Source organism: Vigna umbellata, chromosome 7 (genome assembly GCF_029865625.1).
Source record: "Vigna umbellata cultivar VRB3 chromosome 7, Vumbellata_1.0, whole genome shotgun sequence".
Taxonomy (NCBI): domain Eukaryota; kingdom Viridiplantae; phylum Streptophyta; class Magnoliopsida; order Fabales; family Fabaceae; genus Vigna; species Vigna umbellata.
The window spans coordinates 19,695,020-19,719,910 of NC_142171.1; the positions used below are offsets into that span (position 1 = coordinate 19,695,020).

The 24,891-nt window shown below is 33.1% G+C and overlaps 1 protein-coding gene across 1 annotated transcript; it reads left to right on the plus strand.

Annotated features, from left to right (window-relative positions):
* Positions 1–18,680: 18,680 nt before the first annotated feature.
* Positions 18,681–22,357, plus strand: LOC148195349 (sucrose-phosphatase 1-like). The gene is made up of 9 exons (XM_088094511.1): positions 18,681–18,822; positions 19,243–19,324; positions 19,518–19,817; positions 19,951–20,052; positions 20,208–20,402; positions 20,501–20,782; positions 21,571–21,757; positions 21,941–21,987; positions 22,071–22,357. The coding sequence occupies exons 2-9, from the start codon at positions 19,256–19,258 to the stop codon at positions 22,146–22,148; spliced, it is 1,260 nt and encodes a 419-aa protein (XP_087950637.1). The 5' UTR covers positions 18,681–18,822; positions 19,243–19,255; the 3' UTR covers positions 22,149–22,357.
* Positions 22,358–24,891: the final 2,534 nt, after the last annotated feature.

The following is a 24,891-nucleotide window of genomic DNA, read 5'->3' on the forward strand; positions in this document are numbered from 1 at the left end:
TCTTAATGAAAAAACAAATTTGGAATCTATTTTTTCAAATTAATGTTTTACTCTAGTAAAAGTATCATGTTAGTTTTACCATCGTTAATATAGGAAACATTTATATGATTTACTAAATATATTTTAGTTCATTTTAAGAATATTAATTGAAGTAACATGATTTTAGTTCATTTTAACAATATTGAAATAACATGGTATTTCTTGTAAACATTTCAAGACTTAATTTTATTGTAAAAATAACATGTTGTTATCTTATTTTCAATAGAATATATAAATATTTATAAAAATGTTTATGATTAATCAAATATATTTGGTTGATTTTAATAATAGTGAAATATCACTATCATCTCTCAAAGAGATTTGTATAGTGATTGTTTGATCGCTAGAAGAATTTTTGCAGCATGATACTTCCTTCACTTTATAAATTAAGTCTTGCGTTAATAATCACGTTATTTGAGATTAACTCTAATTTAATTATTTTACTAATACACTTTCTTTATCTTAGATGAAACATTTCATCAAATATATTAAACAGATAATAAGTACATTTAATCATTTTCAAAAGAAAAGCTGTGATGAGAATGAGATAGTGGAACCAAGTACACTAATAGAACTAAGTGAATTAGATTATATATATATATATAAGACCTACTATTGCACATGGCTTGGCTAATGTGGTAGATTATGATATTTTAGATGCATATTTTTTTCTCATAGGAGGAGTACATTAATTATAAGAATTATTCATGATCTTACCACACCACATGATGATGTTTAAGTTGAGCCAATGTAAAATGAACCACATGTTGGATTTGAAGTATGTTCTAAAAATATGTCATGTTAGTAATAATAAATTGGTTTTATTATTATTTATTTCATTGTCATATTTATTAATATTATATGATGAGGTTCTTTATTAAAATTAAAGATATTATAATAGAAATTATAATAATGAAATATAAGTTTTATATAATTTTAATTTAAATTGTTCTTGATTATTATTGAGAAAAAGTATCACTATTCCATATATAGATCGATATATGTCTAGTTGTCTTTATAGATTAAATATATCTCATTGTTTTTTTAAATTACACATATAAATGATGCATATATATGACCATTAAACTAATTTAAAGAGAATTTAATGATTAATATTATCTTTAAATTGTCAAAAAAAAAGTCATTTGAAGAAAAATATAATTTTTCTTAGACTTTGAGATTATTATGTAATTACTAAGTAGTTTATTACACTTTGATACCAGAGATCTTACATTTTTTTATATTGGTTATGATTAAACTTTTGTGGGATTAATGGTTAATCAATAAATAATTCATCTACTGTTAGTAATGAGTTTGAGTTTTATAGAAATAAAAACCTTGATTAGGGTATTATAAATGAAATAAGAAAAATGTTTCTTAAGTTATTCTTCATATTTAACTTAATTTAACAATTTTACCATATTATAAAGCTAATTTAGAGCAGTAAACATGGAAATAAATAATATTTTTTTAATGGTTTTAAAGGAAAAAAAACACTTCATGTTATTTTGTTATACAACTCTTAAGGAGTGTTGATAACTAAATGTCAACCTTAATTAATAAATTAATTTATTACCAATTTAATAATGAACATGTGAGATCACACACTAACAAGTATTATGCTCTTTATTGGATAAGAACATATTATTAATTAAATTAAATAATTTAACTTTATATAATTTCTTTAAGTGAAATATTATTATATTTTTTTCTAACACAAAAAATATAATTAATATAAAATTTAAGAATCTGTAAAATTGATTGAATAAGACCGAATCAATTAAGTTAGTAAGGAAGAAAATATTTTTTAAAATATGATTTAATAAAAATATGATTTATTATTAAAACAACATATTTGAAAGAAAAAATAATGCCGTGAATGGTTTCTATTATATATATAAAAATAAAATATTAAAATATTTCAATTGACTCCATCAAGATTGAAGATAAAATTATTAAAAATAATAAAAGAACAAAAAATCTTTAAATTAAGAGGAACTTACTCTCTTTAAAAAAAATTATTACCTAATATTGATTACTACGATGAGATCTTATGGAAAAAGAAAATTATAAAAAAGGAAAAGAGATTTATTGAGAGAGATAAAGAGAAAAAAAATAATGGATAGAGGGTTCACAATTATTATAAATAAATAAAAATCTCTTTTCAATAATGATTTTCAATACTTAATGCCATAATCATAAACTAAGCTAAATTATAATCTCAAACATCTATCATTTCTCAATCAAATCATACAAGACACGTATCTCTTTATCCACGATTTAGTTCAAAACATTTCTCAATATCTTTTGGTTATGTTCATGTTCAATTATTAAAATAGATCCACTTTTCATCCAACAATAACGTGTTTAAGCATAATTTGACACGGAATCAAGAAAATTTAAACTTATGATCCAAAACGTTATCTTCATTTAAAATGTAAAACTTAACTTAGAATTGTTTCTGGAAACAAATATCAAATCATTACAATTAGAGCAAAAGATTATATTCTTCCATTTTAAAAAATATTTTTAGCTTAAATATAATTCAATATTCCTTCAAAATTTTGTAATCTTGCAATTCTGGAAGTAATATTGCGATTTTGACAACCTTAAAGATAGATTGTTCATTCTTTTTATTATAACTCTCAAAACGGGTCATCCAACATCACCCGACTTAGCTCATCATGAGTTAATCACTTAGTGAGTCAATCCAACCCGATTCGAGTCGAAAATTTTCGAACTCGGTCGTCTACCAAAAGTTGGTGGATACTCATTTAATTATAAGTTTCTTTTTAAATCCAAACAAAATTACATTTTTTTGTAATTTAAATTTAAATAAACTTCACACTAAAATGATTTTAAACTCCCCACAATTAAAAAAAAAACTCAAATGTAATCTAAAAGCAAACTCAAAAAGTGAATAAATAAATTTATATTAGATAATTTTTGTGTTAGTTATCCATTTATAAGAAGATTATAGTCTTGAGTGGATAAATTTATAATATTTGACTCTCTTGAAACATCTTTTTCTTTATTTCTATTTACAATCCAATATAAAAAATGTTAACAAATAATATTGAAACAAAAAATAAAAAATAATTAAGTCAAACTGGGTGGGTTGGTGCCAACCCAACTCATCAGGTTCAACCTTGGTGAGCCGGGTTTTAAGTGAGTGATGGACAAATTTATGAACACCAAAATATGATGTCACAAACTTGTTTTCAATCGGCAAGTATGACCGAATCGTTCAAGTAATAAACTTGGTAAGACCAAGTATCGTTCTTCCCAAAGGACTCACGGCCTAGTTTAGTTGTGTTGGTTACTGATTAGTTAAGACTTAAAAGACGAAATATTTGGAGTTTAATATGCAAGACAGAAAATAAACATGTATGCATGAAGTTTTGATCAATGGCAAAAATCAAAAGATAAACACTTTCAATGAAATTTATGTATGAATATGTTGTTGGGGGTCAATTTCATCTTATCCACTCTCATATATTTTTAGGAATTCAACAGTCAAATCATCATTGTTAATGCCACTCTCTAATGTACCTTTCCAGAAGGCTTCTCCCTAATCACGAGTTCATACAATTCCTAGCATTCCTAATGATCAGTTCATAAGTGCAGGAGCTTAACGACAACCAATATAAAATTGGGAGAAATTCCCCGGATCTAGACTTCCCCGTACGTGCCCGTATCGACAAAACCAATAATCATGCATCGAATGAGTTAAACAATGCAAGCATTAAGCAAAGAGGAAAAACCCTAACTAATGATGAAAGAAAGCATAAGTCTTAATTAAAAGATGTAAAAACAGATTCCATATATGAGAGTTTCAAAAGATTACATTGATTCCCCAACAAACATACAAGGTTTAGTTCACCATATTCATGGTGAACCTAGATGAATTACAATGAAAGAATGAAAGAATAAACCCTAAAAAGGTGAAGAGGAAGCCTCAGCATCCAAGATCCTCCTTCAAAGGGGTGGAAGAGAGAGTGTTTGCTTCGTTCCAGCCAAAGATGCCTAACCCTAGGAAACCCTAAAGTTTATATATCATTCGTAAATTACAAAACGTCAAGTCCAAGCCCATTAAAGTGCCGCTCAGCGGTAAAATACCGCTCAGCGGTGAGTGCGTGACTTGTTTGCTCCCCTCAGCGGCCATTTTGCCCCTCAGCGGACCTCCCGCAAGCTCCTGAGTGCCGCTCAGCGGTAAACTGCCGCTGAGCGGTGACTTCGGCTTCTCCTTTTTGCACTTTTTGTTGTCTTTTCTGATTTCAACTCTCTCCTTCTTCACTTCTTTCACCAAATTCACCTTAAAACCTGCACAAAAACACTGAAATCAAGCATAAACCTGTCCAGCTCTCTTATTTCTAAAAACATGAAGAAAAGCATGATTTCAAGCTAGTTTCTAAGTGTAAAGGTTGCTTTTAGTGTCAATTTTAATCATGAAAATAACAGTTTTTCAACTGTTATCGCAACCCCAAACTTAGAACTTTGCTTGTCCTCAAGCAAACAAGATGTAACTCTATCTTCAACCAATTCATATGATGGTTCACTCATTCTAAAAAATCTTCTTTCAAGATAAGTAAAAACTTCAATTAAACTTATGACCAATATTTCAATCAAGATGTGCACATGCTTTAGTGTTCACAAAGTCATTTAAATTTCAACAAATGCTATTCTTCATGAATGATCAATCAATTAAGCATGGATGTTCATGTGTTAATGGAATATCTCCTCACTAGGTAAAGTGTTTCACTCACACACAAGTGTATAAGAGGTAATCACTCATTCACTCTACTATTACAATGTCACATGAATTAACTTTGCCTTTCATTTTACCACAATCAAAAACATTCACAAGCATGCATAATCACAAGGACTTTTCAATAGCTTATAATGTGGCTGGGCTAACAAGAAAATTGGTTTTTCTGGATCACAAAATCCTTGAGTTAATAGAATCATAACAACACAATCATCTTATTCATACCCAACTCTCTTTTTGCCTTTGCATTGAGCTTTGCTTCTTTTTCTTTTCTTTTCTTTTTCTTTGCATATTCTTACTTTTTAGCTCTTAGCTCAATGCTTTTCATGTTTTCCCAACAACCCCAAACTTGAACATTTAACAATACCACACAAGATCTTCTACTTAACTCAAGGTAAAGATTTTCAACTAAGGGTTTTCAGTGTATATTCAAGGCTAAGGGTTCAAAGGATAGAACACACAGTGTTCTCTTTTAGTGGGCTAATTTTATAAATTTGGCCAATAAAAAGGTTTTCAACAAATGGCCTTGATCATGTGATGCAAAACAAGCAATTGATTCAATCATAGAAAACCTGGGCAAAACCATTCATGCTCTCAAAGTAATAGCATTCAACAATAACAACTCTGGAGCTCAAAATCTCACATATAAGCTCATTCACATTTGACATACACATCCTGCTTAATTTCACAATCACAATCATGATATCATGCATTTGTTCACAAAGCTTGTGAATCACCTGTATAAGCATTTTAATGTGCACATCATCTCAACATCAATCAATCATAAGCATCATTCAGAATTACTTATCACACAATCACGGTTAATAGCAAACCATCATAACAAACCAGGTTTCAAATAAAGTACATCAAACCCTAATCTAAAAACAGATAATACTTACAAAACACTGGGTTGCCTCCCAGTGAGCGCTTGTTTAACGTCACGAGCCTGACCCAAACTTTCAAGGATCAACCAACAACATCATTGTGGAAAATTGTTGCACCTCTCCCCCTAGATAAGGTTTGAGACGTTGACCATTCACCACCCAACTTCTTTGTGGATCAGCAGCAACTGGATTAAATATTTCAATTGCTCCATGCGGATGCACTTCTTTTATCACATATGGTCCTGACCATTTTGACTTCAGCTTCCCAGGAAATATCTTCAATCTTGAATTGAACAATAATACCTGTTGTCCTGGATTGAAAACTCTATTCACCAACTTTCTGTCATGATAAAATTTAATTTTGTCTTTGTAAGCCTTGGATGAATCATATGCATGTAATCACATTTCTTCAAGCTCCAAAATCTGCCGTCTGCGTGTGCATTTAGTTTCATAAGGATCGAAATTCAAGAATTTCAAAGCCCATAATGCTTTATGCTCCAATTCTACAGGCAAATGGCATGCTTTCCCATAGACTAATTGAAATGGTGATAATCCCATAGACGTCTTCATTGCTGTCCTATAAGCCCAAAGAGCATCATCCAATTTGAGAGACCAATCCTTTCTTGATGAAGTCACTGTTTTTTCCAGGATCCTTTTTATCTCCCTGTTAGATACCTCAGCTTGTCCATTGGTTTGTGGATGATAAGGTGCAGCTACCTTATGTTTTACTCCATAGTGTTTGAGTACTTTCTCTAGCTGATAATTGCAAAAATGAGATCCTCCATCACTGATCAACACTCTTGGAGTGCCAAAACGTGAGAATATCTGCCTCTTCAGGAATTTAATTACCGTGCTAGCATCATTTTTAGGACAAGCTAATGCTTCCACCCATTTACTCACATAATCCATTGCTACCAGAATATATTCATTGTTGAAAGATGGAGGAAAGGGTCCAACAAAGTCAATACCCCAACAATAAAAAACCTCAACCTCTAAAATACCTTGTAAAGGCATCTCATGACGTTTAGTGATTGTCCCTGCTCTTTGACATTTGTCACAATTTCTAGCATGATTATGAGCATCTTTAAACAAAGTTGGCCAATAAAATCCTGATTGAAGGACTTTTGCTGCTGTTCTTTCTCCATTAAAATGTCCTCCATAAGGTGAATCATGACAATGCCAGAGAATTCCTTCTGCTTCTTCATTTGTAACACATCTCCTCAGAAGATTATCTGCTCCAATTTTGAACAAATAAGGATCATCCCAAACAAACTGCTTGGCATCATGCAAAAATTTCTTTCTTTGTTGCCAAGTTAAGTCTTCCGGCATGACCCTTGCAGCTTTGAAATTAGCCATATCAGCAAACCAGGGTCTCTGCTGAATATACATGAGTGATTCATCTGAAAAAGATTCCCAGATTTCAGACTCCTTGCTAGTAACTTCATTGTTGACTAACCGTGACAAATGATCAGCAATTAAGTTTTCACTTCCTTTCTTATCACGGATGTCTACATCAAATTCTTGCAATAGTAAAACCCATCTAATCAGACGTGGCTTAGAATCTGGTTTTGTCAACAAATATTTGATAGCTGCATGATCTGTATAGACAGTTACCTTGGACCCAATAAGATAAGGTCTAAATTTCTCTAGAGCATACACAATAGCAAGAAATTCTTTCTCGATTGTAGCATAATTCAATTGAGCATCATTCAGAACCTTGCTAGCATAATAAATTGGATGAAACTTTTGTTCTTTCCGCTGGCCAAGGACAACTCCTATTGCATAATCACTTGCATCACACATTAATTCAAAGTTTTGATTCCAATCTGGTGCTACAATTACTAGAGCTGACACTAACTTCTTCTTCAATGTGTCAAAAGCTTTCAAACAATCTTCATTCATCACAAAAGGTGCATCCTTCATCAAAAGATTACTCAATGGTTTAGCAATTTTTGAGAAATCCTTGATGAATCTTCTATAAAACCCAGCATGACCAAGAAAACTTCTAATCCCCTTTACATTTGTTGGTGGAGGTAGTTTCTCAATGACTTCTACTTTAGCTTTGTCTACCTCAATTCCTTTAGCAGAGATTTTATGCCCCAATACAATTCCTTCAGTTACCATGAAATGACATTTTTCCCAATTCAAAACAAGATTTGTCTGAACACATCTTTTGAGGACAATGTTCAAATTAGCCAAACATCTTTGGAAAGAATTTCCAAAAACTGAGAAATCATCCATGAATACTTCAATGCATTTTTCTAAAAGATCCACAAAAATTGCCTGCATACACCTCTGAAACGTAGCTGGAGCATTACATAATCCAAAAGGCATCTTTCTATACGCAAAGATACCAAAAGGACAAGTAAAAGCCGTCTTCTCCTGGTCTTTTGGATCCACCACAATTTGATTATATCCAGAATATCCATCTAGAAAACAATAGAAAGCCTGCCCTGATAACCTTTCTAGCATCTGATCCATGAAAGGAAGAGGAAAATGATCTTTCCTAGTAGCTTTATTCAGCTTCCTGTAATCAATGCACATACGCCAACCAGTAACTGTCCGAGTAGGAATAAGTTCATTCTTATCATTATAAATTACTGTCATCCCACCTTTCTTTGGAACCACCTGTACTGGACTCACCCATTCACTGTCAGAGATTGGATAGATGATACCAGCTTCTAACAGTTTCAACACTTCTTTTCTGACAACCTCTTTCATAACAGGATTTAACCTTCTCTGTGGTTGAGCACTTGGTTTATAATCTTCTTCCATAAAAATTTTGTGCATGCAGTAAGTTGGGCTAATACCTTTGAGATCTGATATTGACCACCCAATTGCTTCTTTGTTGGCTTTCAGAATTTCTATCAATTGCTCTTCTTCTTGTAGAGATAAAGAGTTATTGATGATGACTAGCTTTGTTCCATCTTCTTCTAGAAACACATATTTCAGATGTGATGGCAATCTTTTTAATTCTGGTGTCTGTGTTTTGACTGTTTCTTCCTTATCAATTATTTCAAATATTGGATCTTCCTCTGGACTCTTTTTCAATGTTTCCAAGTCCATCAGACATTCATCAATCAATTTCTCTTCTTCTTCATCTAAATCTTCACATGCATCAATGAGAGTTTTTTCCAATGGAGAAATATTTCGCACCATCCTTTCTTGCACCATACAAACTTCGTCAAGTTCATCAAATTGAAAACATGCTTTGTCATCATTTGGATATGTCATGGCCTTGGATACGTCAAAAGTGACTTCTTCATCGTCAACTCTCAATTTAAGCTTACCATTCTCTACATCAATCAAAACTCTAGCAGTCTTCATAAAAGGTCTCCCAATAATAAGAGGAACATCACTAGTTCCTTCCATCTCCATCACAATAAAATCCACTGGGAATACAAATTTGTCAACCTTCACTAGAACATCTTCAACCACTCCATATGGATACTTAAGAGACTTGTCCGCCAATTGAAGAGCCATTCTGGTTGGTTTAATTTCCAGCCCCTGAATTGTTCTGCACATGGATAGCGGCATTAGATTAATGCTAGCTCCCAAATCAATCAATGCTCTTCCAACTTTCACATCTCCTATGGTGCATGGAATAGTGAAGCTTCCTGGATCTTTAAGTTTAGGAGGTAGTTTGTGTATGATTGCACTGCAGTTGCCCTGTATATTGATAGTTTCCTTCTCAATGTACTTGTGTTTCTTTGTGAGGAGTTCCTTCAAAAATTTCGCATATGCTGGCATCTGTTGCAATGCTTCAGAGAATGGTATAGTGATCTCCAACTTCTTAAACAATTCCATGAATCTTTCCAACTGCTTTTCTTTCTCCTTCCTTGAATAACTCTTTGGATAAGGAAGTGGCTTTTCATACTCTTTTTCTTTCTGTCTCTCCTCTCTCTCTTCTCTCTCTTTTTTTTCTCTCCTCTCCTCTTCTTCTTTTTCCTTTTTCTCTCTCTCAACTCTTTCTTTCCACTCACATGTTTCTTTTTCACTCTCACTCTCATTTTCTTTCTCTTCTCTTTCTTTTTGTCTCTCCTCTAACACTCTACCACTTCTAGTCACAACAGTTTTACACTCCTTTCCAAGATTATCATGTTTCATCTCGTCAACTATTCTCTCAACATAAACCTCCATTTTTTTAAATGCAACATCCACATTATGACAATAAGACGCATTCGTCTTCAAGAATCTTTGGAAAGTCTCTTCAAGCTTTGTTGTTTTCTCAACTGGAGTAAATTGCATCTGCCATTTTTGTTGTTGCACTTGAACCATTGAGACCTGTTGTATTTCCTGTGGTATTTGAGAAAGTTTCATAGTTACTTCTTCAAGCTGTTGAGAGATAATTCTATTTTGAATAAGCAAAGCCTCATTTGATTGTAACAACTCCTTCTGACTAAAATCTCCTTTTTCAATGTTGAGTTCATTGTCATTAGTAGCCATATTTTCAATAATTTCAGTTGCTTCCTCTGGAGTTTTGCATTTAATGTTTCCTCCTGCTGAGGCATGAAGCATCATCTTAGCTTGTGAACCAAGACCTCCAAGGAAAGTTAGGACTACTTCTTCTTCTTTGAAGCCATGTGTGGGTGTTTTTCTTAGCAGACTTTTGTATCTTTCCCATGCATGCCCCAGTGATTCTTCCATGCCCTGCTTAAATGAAGATATCTCTTGCTTGCCTTTTGTCACCTTTGATTGTGGAAAGTACTTGTTCAAAAACTTTGTTACCACTGCTTCCCACTCTGTGAAACTTCCTTCTGGAAAAGAGTTCAACCAAAGCTTAGCATTGCCTCCCAATGAGAAAGGAAACAAACTAAGTTTGATTGCTTCATCTGGCACCCCATTGATTTTTACTGTGTTGCAAATTTCATTAAATGTAGTAAGGTGCTCATATGGGCTTTCATGAGATAACCCATTAAATTGATTGCTCTTTACCAGTTGGATCAGTGCTGGTTTGACCTCCATATTGGCTGCATTGACTCTAGGTCTAGCTATGCTGTTAAAGTGTTGAGGTCCAGCTATATTGGTGTAATCAGCAAGAGTTCTTATGATATTATTATTCTCCATATTTTCTGTGCTATTGTCAGAACCTTGTGGTGATGGTTGCAACAGAGTTTCCGGAGGAGGGAAAAGTTCTCTAGATGTTCTGATTCTTCTCCTCCGTCTACTGTCTTCTAATCCTTCAAGCAGAGGTTCTGTTGTTTTCTTGCTCCTAGTTCGAATTGCCTCCTGCATACACAAGAACACAAAACCCTAGAAAAGATTTGGTTAGCACAAAAAGATATAAGAGAAGATATAAGATTCAGAAAATAAAAACAGAAAACAGAAAAACAGAAAAACAGAAAAATAAAATAAAATAAAAAAATTCGAAATTTAAATTAAAAATAAAAAAAATAAGTCAAAGATAATCAATAATCACACAAATTAACCAGTTAAACCACGAATCCCCGGCAGCGGCGCCAAAAACTTGATGGACAAATTTATGAACACCAAAATATGATGTCACAAACTTGTTTTCAATCGGCAAGTATGACCGAATCGTTCAAGTAATAAACTTGGTAAGACCAAGTATCGTTCTTCCCAAAGGACTCACGGCCTAGTTTAGTTGTGTTGGTTACTGATTAGTTAAGACTTAAAAGACGAAATATTTGGAGTTTAATATGCAAGACAGAAAATAAACATGTATGCATGAAGTTTTGATCAATGGCAAAAATCAAAAGATAAACACTTTCAATGAAATTTATGTATGAATATGTTGTTGGGGGTCAATTTCATCTTATCCACTCTCATATATTTTTAGGAATTCAACAGTCAAATCATCATTGTTAATGCCACTCTCTAATGTACCTTTCCAGAAGGCTTCTCCCTAATCACGAGTTCATACAATTCCTAGCATTCCTAATGATCAGTTCATAAGTGCAGGAGCTTAACGACAACCAATATAAAATTGGGAGAAATTCCCCGGATCTAGACTTCCCCGTACGTGCCCGTATCGACAAAACCAATAATCATGCATCGAATGAGTTAAACAATGCAAGCATTAAGCAAAGAGGAAAAACCCTAACTAATGATGAAAGAAAGCATAAGTCTTAATTAAAAGATGTAAAAACAGATTCCATATATGAGAGTTTCAAAAGATTACATTGATTCCCTAACAAACATACAAGGTTTAGTTCACCATATTCATGGTGAACCTAGATGAATTACAATGAAAGAATGAAAGAATAAACCCTAAAAAGGTGAAGAGGAAGCCTCAGCATCCAAGATCCTCCTTCAAAGGGGTGGAAGAGAGAGTGTTTGCTTCGTTCCAGCCAAAGATGCCTAACCCTAGGAAACCCTAAAGTTTATATATCATTCGTAAATTACAAAAAGTCAAGTCCAAGCCCATTAAAGTGCCGCTCAGCGGTAAAATACCGCTCAGCGGTGAGTGCGTGACTTGTTTGCTCCCCTCAGCGGCCATTTTGCCCCTCAGCGGACCTCCCGCAAGCTCCTGAGTGCCGCTCAGCGGTAAACTGCCGCTGAGCGGTGACTTCGGCTTCTCCTTTTTGCACTTTTTGTTGTCTTTTCTGATTTCAACTCTCTCCTTCTTCACTTCTTTCACCAAATTCACCTTAAAACCTGCACAAAAACACTGAAATCAAGCATAAACCTGTCCAGCTCTCTTATTTCTAAAAACATGAAGAAAAGCATGATTTCAAGCTAGTTTCTAAGTGTAAAGGTTGCTTTTAGTGTCAATTTTAATCATGAAAATAACAGTTTTTCAACTGTTATTAGTGAGCCAGGTTGAAAATTGACTCGTATAGAAAAATGTTATTTTTTTCAAGTCCAACCTGAACCAAACTTGTGATAGGTTGAGTTGACCCGCGAATTCTAATCCATTTTGACAACATTATATATATATATATATATATATATATATATATATAGTATAATATAACTATCCGGTTAGTTGAAGATATGATAGTTCTATTAATCTAAAATCTCAAATGCTAAAATCTCAAATGAACTGATCGACTAATTGAAGAGTTGATTTAAACAAAGATTAATGTTAAGATTATTATATTAAAACTAAGTGTAATTATTACTAATCAGACTATAATTAGACAGATATTAATCTAAAACTTATTTTAAATTCTATAAATACAAGTTTTAGATATTGTGACAAGAGTTATATTTATTATTAATACTACGGGTGTAACATCCCAAAATTATACCGTCAGCAACTATATACTTAGAATAATCACATATATTAATATGTCAAAACAGTTTTACAATTAACGGATTAAATTCGAGAATGGCCGAACGGCCTTAAATGCATTCATAAGTTACGAGCGTTTACAAAACAATGAGGACGAACGGTTTACAAAATAAAATACCGAACGACCAAATATATTTACACAGCCAAAAGGAGCGTTCGCTCACCACCGCTCGCTCTCCTAACTATAAAAAACTAAACTAACCGAACGTTTCACTGTTCGGCTTTCACTTCAATCTCTACAAGATTCTCCTCAGCTATAAATTCCTCTTCAAGAGTTTGCTCCAGTGAATCATCTCCTTCTGCTCACATCCACACGGATGATCATTGCAAGGACAAGACGGATATACATATACAGACAACACAAAGAAAAAAAATATGCAAGGGTAAGCTTATTGAATTTAATTCAAGTCAAACATACATTTCGTACATATCAAATACAGCAAATGAATAACAACACATACATTCAATTCATCCATTAACTCAATCAAAATCCTGGTACTAGACCGACCGTCCGGACTGTATGAATTCTGTGTAGCTACGACGTCCGTGCACCCAGGTGGAAGAGCTGGAATACTCGTCAGCTGCCACCTGAGGTTAGTCCGTTCTGGCCAAGTTACAGTTATGGACTAAGACCTCCTGCCATTCCCACACATGACATACTCCTCTCTACTTGAGAACAAGCACTCACGGAATATCAGGATGAACCGCCAGCTAAGCTTACCACATTCATACTTTACAATTCTCAATCTTTCAACCAAGAGTCGTTCCTCCCTAGAACGCTCGTTCAAATTCAACAATCATAATTTCATCTCTTACATCATTCGCACATCTTAATCTTTCCTCTTATTCATACTTTCGTTCTTAATTCCACTTTCATAAAAAGACGAACGTCCAACCCTCTTTGTAATAGAGGACGAACGTTACTACAATACCAAGAAGGTTCGTTCACGAGCAGAATAAAACCAATACAGGTTATTAGACGGACTTCATTACAACTTGAATCAGTTAGATGAACTGAGTCTAGTACGATCTGAAAAATACTTGGAAAAATTTAGTATGAGGACTCTAGGTCGAATCCACAAGAATATAACCATCAAGAGAAGAATTAAAAACTGGATCAAGATCCATTCGTTTATGAAGAAACGACTGCCAGTAAATGACCGAACGCGTTTCGCTAACTTGCTGAAGTTTAGGACGAACGCTAGGATAATTCAGGACGAACGTTATGAAAATTCAAGACGAACGCCATTTCAACTCGTTGGCGATTACGGAAAAACGAACGTTCGGTATAAGACCGAGCGCTACTTATACATACGCTTTGGGACGAGCGTTCGGTTTAAGACCGAGCGCCACTTAGGACGTACGTTTTTAAGTCTGAACTTATTCACTGATTCAAAATCATAGAAATTTGGAATTTACATAAGATGGGATACTTAAAGTTCATGTTTTAACAATTTGGCTAAGTGTACAAAGGTAGATTTTCAAGCTTCTCACTTCCTCACACAACACTCATGAGGTCTACGTTTGGCCGAACGCTCAAACGTAAGTTATGTATAAGAGGGCGTTCGTCCTCAAAAGGGAAATCATTTCCAAATGAAAGGGTTCAAATACATCAAAGAATTGGTTATAACTATCGAACTGTCAAAGACCGTTTCGATAACGAACGTTCATTTTCATATGATTTTCATATTCAATTTCAACATACAGTAACCATATTTTTCAGTATAAACTTTCATGCATTTAATCACTCATATCATGGCACAAATTCATACTTCTTCATACATCATCTCATCATACAACTCATTTTTCAATTTAATCCAACCATAGCACATTTCATCATTTACACGCATCATTTCAGAATCATATTCGCATACCAAAATACAATATCATGAATCATACATTCAAGCAACACTTAAACGCACATGCAGTACAACACAATCACATGAATTAAATCAAATAAGCTTCCCTTACCCGGATTTATCAGTGTGCGTTCGTTCTTCAAAAAGAACACCCGATTCCAGTACAATCTTTTCTACCCTTAACGTTCAACCCAAAACTCCTTAAACTAAAAATTACAGAAAACCAATATTGGTTCAGAGAAGGTGCATGCAAATTCAGAATGAGACTTGCATGTTGAAAATGAAGAGTAGTTGAGGATGTGCAACTTACCCGTTTCAGAATCCAAAACCGTTCGGTTCAAAATGAAGCTCACGGCGCAGGGGACGTCCTCACGGTGCTGAAACGTGAACGGAGCAGAGAATGGTGAGTTGCAGAAGAGAGAAGGAGAATGATTTCTAGAGAGAAGGGAGAGAATTTGGAAGATAGAGAGTTTGAGGAAGAAGATGAAGTGTGCAGAGAAAGGGAAAGAGTTTTCCAGAAATAAATTTTCTCTTCCCAGGTAGGACGTGTGTCCATTCTTCTGCTGCCACATGTCTTCCATTAACGTTTTAGAATGTTCTAAAAGTGACATTTGGCAACTGCAAGCAGAGTGGTGTGTGTGCGTTTCATGATGGCACTGCTCACGTGTCACAGTGCATTAATGGAGCAGAGAGGTGAGTCATCACCTAATTAATGAGACGTGACAACGGGATTCTCATTGAGTTTGAGATGGAATTAACAATGAGTATGAAGGGAAGGAAAAACTTCAATCCGTGTTTAAAGTTTGAAAACCGTATTAATAATTAACACTGACCCAGACTTTTGGTGGGGAAGGGAACAAATAAAAGGTAACGATAGATAGGTTTATAGGTAAAAAGTATGAACAATCTATCTTCTAGGTAAGTAGTCAAAATCGCAAGATTACTTCTAAAATTGTCATATTACAAAATTTTGAAGGAATATTGAATTATATCTACTGTGAACAGTGAACAGTTTATAGCTTATATATATATATAACCTTTAAAAAATATATAATATGTAAAAATATTTTAAAATTGATTGGTAACATATTCCCCAGGAATATGCTCTATTGCCAAATTCCACCGAATGTGCCATTACTCATCAAAGCTACGTACACCTTCTTTAACCGAAATACGAAAAGGAAAATGAAAAAAGAGACTTAAAAATTGTACCTATAAAAGATTGCCACACTCCAATTCGTGATAATTGATGGAATCCAAACCTAAATTGAACGGTGGCCCTTTCTTTCATTATCTCCTGCCTACTAATTTGTGTGAAGGAAGTTCTTTTTGGTAGACATCCATCTATAACGTTTTTGTTTGCATTCTATAATTTCTAATTTTCAACCTAAATTTCTTTCATATACCTTGTTTCTTTTGAATTTAAGAGTTTTATTCTTGAAAAATCAATCCAAAATTAAAAAAAAAAATGATGTAATTAAATTGGTTGAGAATATAAGATTGATATCATATATCTTATATTAATAAATTATATTTTAAATTTATACTCATTTTTATATAAAATTATTATTTTGTTCAACATTACTTAATAAAAATATTAATAAATTGAAAGTTTCATATTAAATAAAATTAAAAAAGTTGAGTAATAAATAAGAAAAATAAAATCCATAAGCTTAAAGTTTTATGTTTGATATGATATCATATTTGTACTATATGGTCCGGACAGTCATAATGATTACGGGTGATTAATTTGATTGGACAATCATGGAATTATCTTTCACTTTGACTGGACGATCAAGGGCGAACGACCGTAAAAATTATGTAATCATTTAGGCAAAGATTAAGATAAACAACGATTAAAGTCATTGGACCAAAATTGGGCCATGATAATGATTAACATCTCACTATAAATACATGTCAAAGTAAGAGGTAGGTGGTTCGCATTTACTATGCATTTAGTACTGTTACATTGAATTGCCGAACGATACACATACTGACTTTAGCATCAGAGGTACACCTCCGAATAGAAGAACGAGACAGGAATTCTGGGAACGAAACCAGACAGTGAAAGACAACAAATTGTAAAAGTGTTTGGTGATTTGACTTCACAACCAAACAATATTTCTTTTATATATATATATATAACCCATATTTTTAAGGTGATTAATTTGTTCACTTTATCTCAAGAAATATTTAACACTAATATAAAAGGTTGTTAATCTATCTAATGTATTCTATTAAAATATTTCAACAAGTAATATCTAATATCTGAACTAATAATTTATTTTGGTATCGACTTATACAAAAACAAGTATATAATAGTAAGATTCAACTGCAGTAAGATTTTGTTATGTTATAAATCCATGTAAGAGTTGAGTAAACATATCAGTTCATAAAACATTAGTGTAGTTTGTTATTGCATCGATAATTTTTTTTAAAATATATTTGATTTTTGATTGATATCTTATATTATTTTACTTAAAGTGATTTACTACTAAGGACAAAATTTTCTTGTGAAACTCCTCCACTATTGTCGCAACACCAGATTTAGTATATAAACCGTGATGATTGATGAACTATGTGATAACCATCCATGAGATAACTTCCACTTCAACTTATTACAACTCAAACATTTTACATTTTACAATATATCTTATGTACATAAGAAGTATGTACATTTCGAAAGATTCTGTGTAGTCTAATTCTTCATATTGAATATGTTTTATATTGTCACTGAAATTTTATATTCACATTACTATCTTGTCTTCATCTTATATCTCAAAATTTCTTATTCATAATTAAACATAAATGACAATTTTTGAAATTTTAAAATTGAAACTTAAAATATATTTTAAAACTAGACTATGATATTATTAAAAAATAAATATTAAAATTAATTTAATTTTACTATTTTGATTATGAAGTTAACTATATAAATCTTTCAAGTTCTTTACATTCAAATATGCATTTTTCACTTAATTGGGATCATAATAAGAAATTATCTTTACTACCTCAAATTTATATTTATAAATTTTAAAATAAGTTTCAAATTAACATCAATCTAATTACCACTCAATAGATAATAATAATGTTTTAGCTTATGTTAATCATCATCATCTTAATTATTGTTTAAAAATAATTATTCAATCCGAATTGTCCAACCGATCACTCTTTAGATAATTTATTACATAATCACAAAAGTGTGTAGATTATAAGTCTTATCCTATACCAAACAACCATACAATACATTTACCAAATTAATTTAAAAGATAATATTTATACTTATTTATACACAAACAAATCACTAATTCCTCTAATTCATATAAGATGAAAAAATATATAATAAAATTGAAACTTATATCTTATCCCATGATTCTAACAATCATTACATATTTTAATACAGTCATATTAAAAGAGCATTTAAAAAATAGGTCCGATAATTTAAGAGTGCAATCTATTTTACACTAAAAGAATCCCAATAAAACTCTAGTTTTGTTTCTATCTTTTAAAAAGGTGGCAATGGATACCCAGTGTGTGACGCGTGCGTGCGTGAGTGAGAGTTCAGAATCACAGGTGCAGAGCAAGAGGTAATCGGTTTGGATCCATTTTTTCTCTTGCATTCTCTGCAATGTCTTCTGTTGGAAGTCCCACATCGACTAGAGATAAGGCCAAATTATAATATATAAGTGAGGTGCAAACCTCACCCTACAAGCCGGTTTTGTGGGGTTGAGTTAGGCTTAAAAACTCACTTTCTAATATGGTATCAGAGCCTATAAGTGAGGTGCAAACCTCACCTTACAAGCCGGTTTTGTGGGGTTGAGTTAGGCTTAAACTCACTTTCTAATATCTTCTTCCGTCTTTACATTATATTTTATTCATAATTATAATATTTATTATTATAAATATTATCTCTATATAATTACTCACAATCGCTGCTCATTCTCTCAAAGCTCTTCTCATCACTCTCACCTTCTTCCTTCTCGTCTCAATTTCCATATCTCCTTTCTCCAATTGGTACTCTTTTTATGCTTATTTTATTTGCTCTATTTCAGATGTTAGATGCTTGTGAGTACGATGCATGTAATGTAATGAGAAATTTCTGTTTTGTTTAAATCATTTGAAAATTTGTTAGTAGAATTGGTTTTTGATTCTTACCTGGTTGATGATTTTGGTTTTTGATTCGGACGAATTTGGAAAAATCGGTGACTGGAAAATAAACTGTTTGATACGTTAATAGATAGATAGTTCTCCCTTTCGTGATCATCAGAATTTGTGTTGAGTTGCGGGAGCTCATACACACGGATACATAAATAGTTACTTGTTGCTTTATCATTTTGGATTATTTGTTAATTTACTTTCAGAAATTAATGTTCTGCATAATTTCTTTTTGTATGGTAATCTTTTTCCCATTTCTCTTTGAATCCCTGCTTGCAGGATTGAATTGGTGATGGACATCATGGATCGACTAAATTCTTCTCCGCGGTTGATGCTTGTTTCGGATCTCGATCACACGATGGTATTATTCAGGAATTTAAACTGCGGTCATGGTTTCGTTGTATTTCTTGATATTATGATGCAGCTGCAATTGCAGTCTCAGACACCCTAAAAATCTTGACATTCCACCTGAATTGCAGGCGTTGTTATTTAAAACCTAGTTATTAGTGTTGTTGATGGTCGTGATTTGAATGGTTGATGTGTTTTGGTTGCAGGTTGATCATCATGACCCGGAGAATAGTTCACTTTTAAGGTTCAATGCGCTTTGGGAAGCTTATTATCGCCAAGATTCTCTGCTGGTGTTTTCAACTGGGAGGTCGCCTACACTCTACAAACAACTGAGGAAAGAGAAGCCTATGATAACTCCTGATATAGCTATTATGTCTGTGGGGACTGAGATTACTTATGGGAGATCAATGGTGCCTGATGATGGATGGGTTCAGTTTTTGAACCAGAAATGGGATAAGAACATAGTCATTGAGGAAACAAGCAAATTTCCTGAACTTAAGCCTCAGGTATGGTTTATAGGTGGTGATGGTGATGGGGATGATTTGTTTCTAGATTGTATTATTTGATTCGGGTATATAATTTGTCTTGTTTGATTCTGTGGCAATTCCTTAATGGTTTGCTTAATGACTGATGGTGCAGGCAGAAACAGAACAACGGCCGCACAAGGTCAGCTTTTATGTTCAGAAAGACAAGGCTAAGAGTGTAACACAGGCTCTTTCTAAGGTTTTGGAAGAGCGTGGGGTAAGCTATAATACGTTTATATTCATTGCTTTCTTTTCATGTAAAGTTTCAACATGTTTAGTTTAGTTTGAGTGTGTAAATTGGATTTTTTGACACCTTACTTTTCTTGTTTGATATTGTATATAGTTCCATAACATAGCCTAATTTTTGGCCAGTTGAATGTTAAAATAATATACAGTGGAGGTATTGATTTGGATGTATTACCAAATGGTGCTGGCAAAGGTCAAGCTCTTGCCTATCTGCTCAAAAAGTTTGAGACCGAGGGAAAACCACCACTTAACACTCTTGCTTGTGGTGATTCTGGAAATGATGCCGAGCTGTTCAGCATTCCGGGAGTGTATGGAGTCATGGTTGGTGTGGTTTAGCATGTGTTTATTGCATATTTTGCCTTGGTGGTAAAATATTGAGATTGACTTGCGTATTGCATTTGTTTCTGTTCGTTGTGTAGGTAAGCAATGCCCAAGAGGAGTTGTTGCAGTGGCATTCAGAAAATGCAAAAGATAACCCCAAGATTCTCCATGCCTCAGAGCGTTGTGCATCTGGCATAATAGAAGCCATTGGTCATTTTAAGTTAGGCCAAAACCTGTCCCCAAGAGATGTTTCAGACAGTAGACAAGAAAATTTATCTCCATATCTTGAAATAGTGAATTTTGCTTTGTTACTTGAAAAGTGGAGGCGTGCAGAAGTTGAGAATTCCGAGCTGTTTATTGCTGGTATAAAGGCAACAGTTGTATGTCTGATATCCTTTATCTTTACAAATTACCTATTGTGTGTTCTATTTGTGTATGCAGACTACCGAGCATGTGAAAAACTATCCAAATTAACTCCATTTTACCAAATCATTTTCTTTTCAAATGAAGTGTATACCCTTTTCTCTGCATTATTTCTATATTCCTATTTCATGGACTAACAAGTTCTGCGATTTACCAACGGAAAACTAAATAGTGAAGTAGAATTTTTTTTAATCCATAATAGCATATCTAGGGAGCAACCACTCAAGTTTTCCAATGTTTTTACATGTTCTAAGCTTTTCGGTACGGTGTTCGCTTTGTTTTGGTATGATTTTCTATTTCCCTTTTTCTGAGTGCATGTTGTGTATGAAGAAGAATGTATTTTGACACATATTTCTTTCTTGAACATCTTCCTTCAATAGTAAGGTATTTCCTATAAAAACATTGAGTATAATATCCCATATGACCATACTACATCTTCTAATGTATTCCAAATTCTGACTAAACTGTTTAACCATGTCAACCACTTGAATAAGACATTTCCATGGTTGATTTCCAAGAAAGTCTATCTTAAGTCATTGCAAAAGCTTCATTCTCTCTCGTACTCTCTCTTACTCACTCTACCTTCACACCATAACTAGTTGGATTTCCCCTTTTGCATTTTCTTGATCTGAGAGCTCTATTTTTCCACTGATGCACTTGGACCTGACTTTTTTGACTGTCAAGTCTTTACGTAAATGTTTATTTCTAAAGAAGTATGTAAATTATTCCTTTTTTCAATATGCAGTTCCCATCTGCTATTATCATCCATCCTTCTGGTTCGGCCCATAATGCCCGGGAGTATTTAAATACGTTCCGGAAGGTGTATGGTGACAAAAAGGGTAAACAGTACAGGATTTGGGTGGATGATGTAGTGGCTACACAGTTAGCTCCAGGTATATGGCTAGTGAAGTTTGACAAGTGGGAGTTATGTGGTATGTATCAGTTTTGTTGTTTATGCTCTTCCCACCCCTTTGTCTCTCTGAAAACAAGCAATTGTTTATTCTTGTTTTTTTATCCATCTTCTGGAAATTTGTGGTAGTACATCTGCAGTGTTGGAAAATTTTGCATTGCATATTTTGGCCTTTTAACTTACTGCTAACTTGCCAACTTTGCAGGTGAAGAGCGGAAGGCTTGTGCCTCCACCTCAATAATGAGCAGTAGGGTATGTTTTAATGCATCAACTATTATATTCTTCATGTGATGTCTTTCATCCATTTTCTTAGAAGAATGAAATTTGAGTTTCAGGATTCGGATTGGTTCAATTTGGTGCACGTGCACCAGACCTGGTTGGAAGACTCAGCCAAAGGTGAATGGTTTCTTTAGATTGTTCCTATATGGCTTATCTAAGCTCCCTCCTGGTTGTGATACCTTCTGCAATAAATGTAATTTGATCAATCCAAGGACAAACTAATTTTTACTTATATTTCTAAAGACCTTTCATCATGTGAAGATGTCTTATTTCACATGTATTTGAAATTAGCTGTATATTTTTCTGGTGCTTGCATAACTCTGATGAGAGTCAAATTTTAACATCCCGGATTGACTATAGATAATTTCATCCTTTCTACGGAATGGGATTCATCATTTGCATCAAATTTTAACGTCCCGGATTGTAAAATTTTAAATTCTAACCATTGTTAAACATTTTTGTGATTATTGTAATGAGAAACTTTCGTTCATCTATACTCATTGGTATTAGTTTGTAATTATTAAAGTACATATTACATACTTTATAATGTATTTTTTAATATCAAATAAACTTTTCTGATTTTATAAGTTGAGTTTACAAAACTGTTACAAATTTATATAAGCTATTAAGTTTTGATAATTTTAATTACACAACTTTTTTTTAACTTTTGATGGATATGACACCTAAAATATGAATATCACAAAAATAAAATTATCCAATTTGGAAGGGATTGAACACTTCTATAATGTTAGTGTGTTATGCAAATTATTCAAATGCAATTACTATATATTTAAAAACCATAAAATGGACGATGTCAACTAAGTTTGAAAAGGTAATAAAGCAAAAACTATCAAAATAACAGAAAATAATCTATTTGGAATAAGAGCACTAAATGAAATAGAAGAGAAAACACACTCATGAAATTGAATAAAACGAAAAAAAAGTAAAGGAGAGGATGCATCAATGGTGCAAACAAAATGAGAAAGTGATGATGTTAATGCAATGGATAGGAACAAAAGAGCAAGACGACACAAGCAAGGGAGTAGAGAAAAAAAAGAGTGAAATTATTTTAGAACTTTTGTCATTATAGGATATATACAATGAGAATTCTGAAGTAATCTTTATTGTAATGTTGGACTTAACAACAAAAATATCATTGAAGAGTGTTGAGAACTTTTTTACTAAGATAGACAGAGATATTAACCATCTTTTGAAGTATGAGTTGTATGTATACAAAATTTGATACCATTTTCAATATAAAACTTTAAAATGTTATGTTTATGGATCTTGTTTTTTCTTGCATACCAATTAATTATCTCATTTCTATAAAACTTTTCATTCATTTTTATATTTAATGAAGAGTTTTCAATGCCACTTATAATTGTTGTGATATAGTATGGTTAAATAATAAATTTTCACTATTGAGGATAATAAATAAAAGTAGAAGAATTATATAAGAAAGGAAAAGAATTGTGAGCTTCAAAGTCTAATTCTAAAAATATGAGGAAGAAAATCCCTTAGGTATATTTATTATATAAAGTAGGCTTAATACCTCTTTTTGTCCCTCTTTATAAGGGAAATGTTCAATTTCGTCCTACCTTTTTTAAAAATTTCAATGTGGTCCCAAGTTATGAAAAAAGTGTCCAATTAAATCATTTTTGGTCACGGCGTTAAATATTTAACGATCCAGCTGACAGCGTGGACTGATGTGTGCAATGTGGCTGTTAACCTTCATAACGTGGTAGTGACAATGTTTTTCATTAACTGAGAACGTGGCAGTGGGTAGTGATTTTCATTAAATAAAGTGTTAGGGTTTGGTTTCCTCCGAATTAGTCTTTGAGGATTGGGAAGTGTTTGGGGAGACATAGGAATGGGTTCCCAAGGGTGTTCTTCGTTTTCGAAAAGTTGGGCCAAAGGATCTTCTCGTTCGTCCCATGGTGGTGCTTGTAGGGGAGGTGGGTTAATCCCTACTTGTTACTGTGGTGATATTGCAGTAATCAAAGTGGCCAGAACTACGAAGAATGCTGGGAGAAATTTTTGCGGTTGTCCTCATTACAAGGTTTGAAGTATACCCTTCTCAGTTAATGTTTTCTTGAATTGATTTGATGCATTTGTTCATAGATTCCCTAACATGGTGATCAACAATGTGGATCTTCAATTGGGAGCTGCTGTAACTTTTTCAAGTGGTGTTGTGAAGACAACGTGGATGAAAAAGATTGCACAATTATGAAGAGAATAAGTGAGCTGGAAAATGCAGTGAAGGATTTGCAGAAAATGTAGAAAAGGATGAAGTTGTTAGTTGTAGCTTTGTGTGTGTATTGTGGTTGACCTTGTAATTTTCAAGTTGTGTTTAGGTTGATTTAGTTAGATCGTGAATTTGGGTGTTTGTTATAAGTTGGCTTAATACCTGCTATGTATTTGGATGCTTGAAAAAAGTACGTTGACAATGCGAATGTGTTTTGGTTGATGTAACATTATTTATGCAATGCAATGTACAAAATGTTGGAATCAGTCCCCCGTTTGGTTTAAAAATTCAATAGATGAAGTTAAATTCAGTGGAGATTATTCGAATTAGTCCCCCATTTGGTTTTAAAATATTGAAATAGGTCAACCCAATAATGCATATGAATGAGGACTAATGGCACATATTACAAATCTAAGTACAAGCTTTGACCAAAACATGATGAAACCACTTTGATTCATTAAATAAAGGCAGTATAGGTTTGTCACTAAAGTACATGATAGTGAATACATATAACCTCCAATTCATCTAAAAATACAATACATGTCTGTGACCAAAATAAAGATAGTACAATACATAATAAACCAATTCATCTATTTATCTATGTTTTCTTCTGATTCTGAATTTTGTTGGAC

Coding starts and splice junctions, on each gene's coding strand:
- LOC148195349 (XM_088094511.1), top strand. CDS start 19,256: ATGGACATCATGGATCGACTAAATTCTTCTCCGCGGTTGATGCTTGTT. Junction 20,053..20,207: donor AGGTTTTGGAAGAGCGTGGG/GTAAGCTATAAT, acceptor ATTTTTGGCCAG/TTGAATGTTAAAATAATATA. Junction 21,758..21,940: donor TGACAAGTGGGAGTTATGTG/GTATGTATCAGT, acceptor CCAACTTTGCAG/GTGAAGAGCGGAAGGCTTGT.